This window comes from Myotis davidii, unplaced genomic scaffold (assembly GCF_000327345.1).
Source record: "Myotis davidii unplaced genomic scaffold, ASM32734v1 scaffold523, whole genome shotgun sequence".
In the NCBI taxonomy this organism is placed as follows: domain Eukaryota; kingdom Metazoa; phylum Chordata; class Mammalia; order Chiroptera; family Vespertilionidae; genus Myotis; species Myotis davidii.
Genome location: NW_006295054.1, coordinates 2,165,597 through 2,171,520, shown reverse-complemented (window position 1 = coordinate 2,171,520; position 5,924 = coordinate 2,165,597). Strand labels below are relative to the sequence as shown.

At 36.3% G+C, this 5,924-nt stretch overlaps 1 protein-coding gene across 1 annotated transcript in view; it reads left to right on the top strand.

The window, feature by feature from the left end:
- The window catches only part of TMBIM4 (transmembrane BAX inhibitor motif containing 4), a 9,288-nt gene extending 4,160 nt beyond the window's left edge, over positions 1–5,128 (top strand). The window contains exons 4-6 of the mRNA XM_006769625.2: positions 2,040–2,157; positions 4,284–4,329; positions 4,874–5,128. Of these exons, the coding sequence (XP_006769688.1) occupies positions 2,040–2,157; positions 4,284–4,329; positions 4,874–5,077 (368 nt within the window). The 3' untranslated portion in view covers positions 5,078–5,128. The remainder of the gene's footprint in view (positions 1–2,039; positions 2,158–4,283; positions 4,330–4,873) is intronic.
- The last annotated feature ends 796 nt before the right edge of the window (positions 5,129–5,924 follow it).

Genomic DNA, 5,924 nt, shown 5'->3' with positions numbered 1-5,924 from the left:
TTCTGTAATTTAAACGGCCCTTAGAGGAGCTGATGACATGTTTTAAGACAGGTACTTTCATCATGAGCTCAGCCTCTTTTTCTTTTTTAAATATATTTTTATTGATTTCAGAGAGGGAGAAAGACAAAAGCATCAACGATGAGAATCTCCCTCCTGCAACACATGGGCATGTGCCCTAACCTGGAATTGAACCATGACCTCCTGGTTCATTGGTTGATATTTAGCCACTGAGCCATACTGGCCAGGCTTTTTTTTTTTTTCTTTTTATGCGCTTAAATTGTCTGCATCAAACTATACTTTATCATGATACTAGAGGCCCAGTGCAACAGTGCACCAATTCGTGCATGGGTGGGGTCCAGCCAGCATGGCCCCAATTGGGGCAGATCAGGGCAAGGCTTGTCAGGAGCGGGAGGTTGGCCAGCCGGCCCACCCTGATCGGGGCCTGTTTACTGAATTTATGTATTGTTGGGTAATTACCTCTTTTATAAAATAACTTTGGCTGGCTGCCCTGCCCTTGATTGGGGTTGGAGAGGCCAATGGGGCAGGGCCAGCTAGGGGGGAGGGGCCGTGGGAGATTGGCCGGCTGGCCCCTTCCCCCCATTGGGCTGGTTGGCTGGCTGCAGTGGGTGTCAGAGCGACTGGTCGTTTTAGTCGTTAGGGCCTTCTGATCACTGGTTTTTTGTGTTTTTTTTTGTTGTTTTTGGTCACTGGTTTTTTATGTATATAGATCCTCATCTTTTCTCAAATGGCCCCACAAAAAAACAGTAGTAATTTCTCTTTTGTATTTGGTGTTAAATGTGTTTGAATGTCTTTTATAATTATTTGATGTACCCTATTTAATGCCTGAAGTAAAAAAATTTATGATTAACAGTAAAAATGATTGTTTCAAAATGTTAACCTGGGGTATCAAAAGGGTCAGTATTAACCATTACTCTCAATAAACTGTTAATCCTTATGGTTAATATATTTATCTCTTCCTATCTTGTCAATACTTTTTTTAACTTTTGATGCCAGTTTACTGAATTTATGTATTGTTTGGTAATTACCTCTTTTATAAAATAATTAGAATATAAGAAAATAGTAAGTACTAAAATAGGACTGAAATTTTATAACATAGGAAGTGTTAATATTTACTTGTTAGATTTATTATCTATTAATGTTACTTACTATTAATGTTTTTATCAAATCCATCTCTGCCCTCCCTGACTCCCACCATTTGTAAGGGATGTAGGAAAGAGATTTATTTCAAGGGTATTGGAATTGGGGGTAGAAATATGTAGCGAGGATAATCTGAGAACATCTTACACTGAAATTACTGACAAGAAGCAAAAGTGATTTCATGTTTTATCTTTCTGTGTTCACCTTCCTAATCCTGTAATGGCATAAATGGAGAAATTACAATAATTTAGCATTTAGGAATAGAAAGAGCTTGGATAATTAATCCCTGAAAAACTAAAAATAACTTATGTGGTTTGGGGTTCAAAGCAGTTAACTTCCTTTAAAGAGGTTATAATTTATCATTTTCTTAAAATGTTAAGCAGTTGTATTGCAATAGCCATATTCAGTCCATGAATTGGGTACAATTAACCAGGTGATTGCTAGAACTGCTGTATACTATCCAGGAATTCCCGGCCAGCCACAGAACCCAGAATCCTCTCTATTGATATCTAAGCCACAATAGATAATCACCGCAGATAGTGATTAATTGCATCTAGAACAGGGGTAGGGTGAGAATTGTTCCTCCATACCCCCAAAACTCCTAACTGGCTAGCTGTGTAATCTCCAGTCATTTCTTTAACTCAGAATAATGTGACCTCCTTATTTTGCATTGATGAATATTTTGGAGCCTAGTTATTGCATTATGGAGGTAGTCTTACTGTACCAATCAATACTCAAGGCTGAATAAGGAATCTTTTCTTAGTTCTTATTGGCATGTAGTATGAGAAAATAATGCATTTTGGTTAAGACCCAGAAAGAAAGCTGTTTTATATTGAGTATATTTATATGCACTTTTAATGTGTGTTTTTTTAATTTTACAGTTACTTTCTATGATGTGTATATTATTCTCCAAGCTTTTGTACTGACTACTGCAGTATTTCTTGGTTTGACTATATATACTCTACAATCTAAGAAAGATTTCAGCAAATTTGGAGCAGGGTAAGTAATATATTCATGACTATGATAGATATCTTTAATATTATAGTTTTGAGAGAAGTGCTATACTGTTAGTTTTGAATACTGCCTTTTTAAGTGGAGCACAATGAAAGGTCATCTCTTTGAGTTATAGGATCCTACTCTCCCAGAACAGGGCATGGAAACTGGCTTTGAGTCATTTCCTTCCCTTCTATGTTGAAAAGGAAGTGAATTCTAAAATAAATTAGCTTTCTAGAGAGTAGGCTTCTGTGCTTTATGAATGGTATGGAATTTGCCTAAATTATTTAGGTTTTTGTCTTAACATAAATGTTACCAAAACCTTGGTGAAAGCAAGATTTTGGAGATGGCTGCATGAACCTTAAAGCCTTTTTGATCCATTTGATTAACCTCTATCCTTCTTCAAACTAATAGATATATGGGAATGATCCTTTTTATTAGGATAATAGTACTGTGTTGCCCTCACCAGGTTAAGAATGAATAGACTCTTTTTTTCTAAAATTACTCTGGCTTCCTGTTGGCACAAATAATCACCCAACCATTTTCTGTTCTTTTTCCTCTTACAACACTAAAAGTTTACAAGACCGTACTCTTGTAATCCCCCCCCCCACCTCCTTTATTCCCCTGGTAATCCAGATTATCAGAAATCTGTTGGGATAAAATATAGCTGGTTAGACAACACTCATAATTGTGCAAGATGAATAGTTTTATTAAAATGGAGTTTGATTTAGGGAAACGTAACATGTTCTTTTTTTTATTCTTATTTTTTGGGGAAAGGGAGTTTCATGCATTTATATATATGTAATGAAAGGTTTGCTCTCTTTTTTCTGTTCTGAACTCTAATTGCTCCCCTCCTTCCCATCCATTCTACTATAGTCTCTAGAACTCCTGGTAAATAATCTTCCCTATATTTCAGCCTCTTCATAACATCTTCTTTCTTCTTCTTTATCTCAGCTGAAACATGATTCCTCCCTGAGAATTGTTCTCTAGCCTCTCATTCCCCCACACCCTATATAGCTTGGGGTGGGGGTGGGAGTTACTATTAAAAACTGCTTTAGTCTCCTGGTGCCACTTTTCATTATTCCTTCAGCATAATAGAAATTCATTGCATTAAGGCTTATGCTTTCTGATGATACACATCCTACCCTTCCTCATTACTATCATTGATCCCCTTTTTGGTCAAGCCGCCTCATTCTTTGAAGACTGTAGCATCAAACTACATGTTAGGCCCATCCATCACCTTTGCCTCTCAATATCTCTGGACCTCTTCTACTGCAGCAACTTCCATTCCCTGCCATGGCCTCTTTGTGGACCTTGCAATCACTAGGGATTATTCCATTGCTGAAATCTTAAATGCCAAACGTCATACTTTTTCTTCAACCTTGTCCTTCTAACTCTCTAATTTCTTTACTCCCACAACACCTATCTACTATGCCAGTTCTTCAGCTACTGTTATTGTTGTAATAAAGTGTCCTTCATCTCAGACCTAGGAGTCCCTTGTGTTCTACTAGCATCCACAAAATTGTGCTAGGGTAACTTACTTGCTTGTAAAGTAAGGTAAATCTCACATGCTCTATAGTTCTTAATCCCAACTTCCCATATTCTTGGTGCAGAAACTTTGGCGTTTCCCCAGGGTTTGGGTATGAAAAGACAAGTCCTGAGTCCTTTTCAGTCCTGAAGGATCTATACAATGAGGTGGTGAGATACTTCATTCTAACTAAATATGCCAGATGTAGCCTGAGCTTTATGGCCGTTCCAGCAAGATAACTGAGGGCTGGAAGCTCACCATATCCTCAGTTCACTACACTGTATTATAATATAAATGTGTATTTAATTTCTGATTTAATTCTGTTGGGCTATGTGTGCTTCCTGTGCATTTCAATTGAAAATCTAAAAATTGACACTCTTAACTAGTGTTATGCACCATATAAACAAATGTTGAATAAATAGCTTTTCTTTCAATTTCTGGATATTCTACATTATTCATTGTATGTTTATGAATTCTTACATTTAAACTATTCTTTGACAAATAGCAGGATGGATTTATTTCTTCAGAATATGTTGAATGGGTTTACAAAGTTTTTTGTAAGGAACAATATTTATTCTAAATTATTAATATTTTATTTCCATAGACTGTTTGCTGTTTTGTGGATTTTGTTCTTGTCAGGAATCTTGAGGGTGAGTTATTTTAGAATGATAACTTGAAATATAATTCTGGCCATGTCAATATAAATACTGCACTCTCAAAAAAGCTGTCAGAGGCATAATCTTAAGATAGGATACTTCATTATAATTATCTGAAACATTTGTATAGAGTGGTTATAAAATTATCTCTTGAAAAATCAAGGTCTTATGTTAATCAGTATTATTGATAGAAAGAAAGATGAACAAATGAGTTTTAAAGGCCCTCATTTGTAATTGCTAACCCCCAGGTGGCACATACCATTATGAAAAAAATTTTTTAGTAGTTTATATTTGGGATGCTACTGTTCATAGTCAGTGGGTTATCTAGTAGGGGGATATCCATTGATTCAACCAATCACTCTTTCATCTATCAGAAGCCAGGGTGGACCTACTTTGCCTTTTTCTACTTTTAACATTTGTATTCAAAGTTGTACAGCATTATTAAATATATAGGGATGTAGTATATGTAACTTAAGAGCAAGTAATTTCAGTATGCTTAATACTGTTCTTACTTATTACTTTAATGTTTTGCCTACAGTTATTTTTTTATAGTGAGACAGTAGAGTTGGTTGTGGCTGCTGTAGGCGCGCTTCTTTTCTGTGGATTCATCATCTATGACACACATTCACTGATGCACAGGCTATCACCTGAGGAGTATGTATTAGCTGCCATCAATCTCTACTTGGATATCATCAATCTATTCTTGCACTTGTTGCGACTTTTGGAAGCAGCTAAAAAGTGACTGAAAACAGGATATGTAAAATGATTAATAAAGTTTGAAACAACTATCAATTATTACTTTATTTGTATGCCATGTACTTCTGAGCTATTACTATACTATAATATAGCAGGTTCTTAATATTTTGTTCAGTGTGAAAAAAAATCCATTCCCAGGAAGGGCCACTGTTGGTGTGTAGTTTGCAAGTTCTCCCCATGTCTGCATGGGCTCTCTCTGGATACCCTGGTTTCCTTCCATATCCCAAAGATGAACTGGCACGTCTAAACTGTCCCAGTCAGAGTGAGTGAGGGTATGTGTGCCTCCTGTGATGTGATAGCATCCTGTCCAGGGTTGGTTTCTGCCTTGAGCTGCCTGGTTTTTTTTATTTTATTTAGAAAGGAAAAATTTTAAAAGATAAATTCCAGAGAATTATTCAGAATTGTATTAAAGTGTTAATGATGTTTCATCATAAAATGTATTAAAAATTAATCTGCTTGAAAGTCAGATATTGTGACATAAAATTTGACATTTGTTTAAAGTGCAGTTTCATTTTAAAATTATAACTGTAAACTAGTGGCCAGTGAAACTTTGGCAAGTTTCCTCACTGTAATACTTTATTGAGATGCCATAACGAAGTATTACAGCCTGGGTAGCTTAATCAGAAATGTATTTTCTCACAGTTCTGAAGGCTAGAAGTCCACGATCAGGGTGTTGGTGGGATTTGTTTCTCTGAGGCCTCGCTTTTGGCGTGTCATATTCTCCGTTTTCACGTGGTCTTTCACTATACTTGTCTGTGTGAATCTGAGGCCTCGCTTTTGGCGTGTCATATTCTCCCTGTTTTCACGTGGTCTTTCACTATATTTGTGTGAAA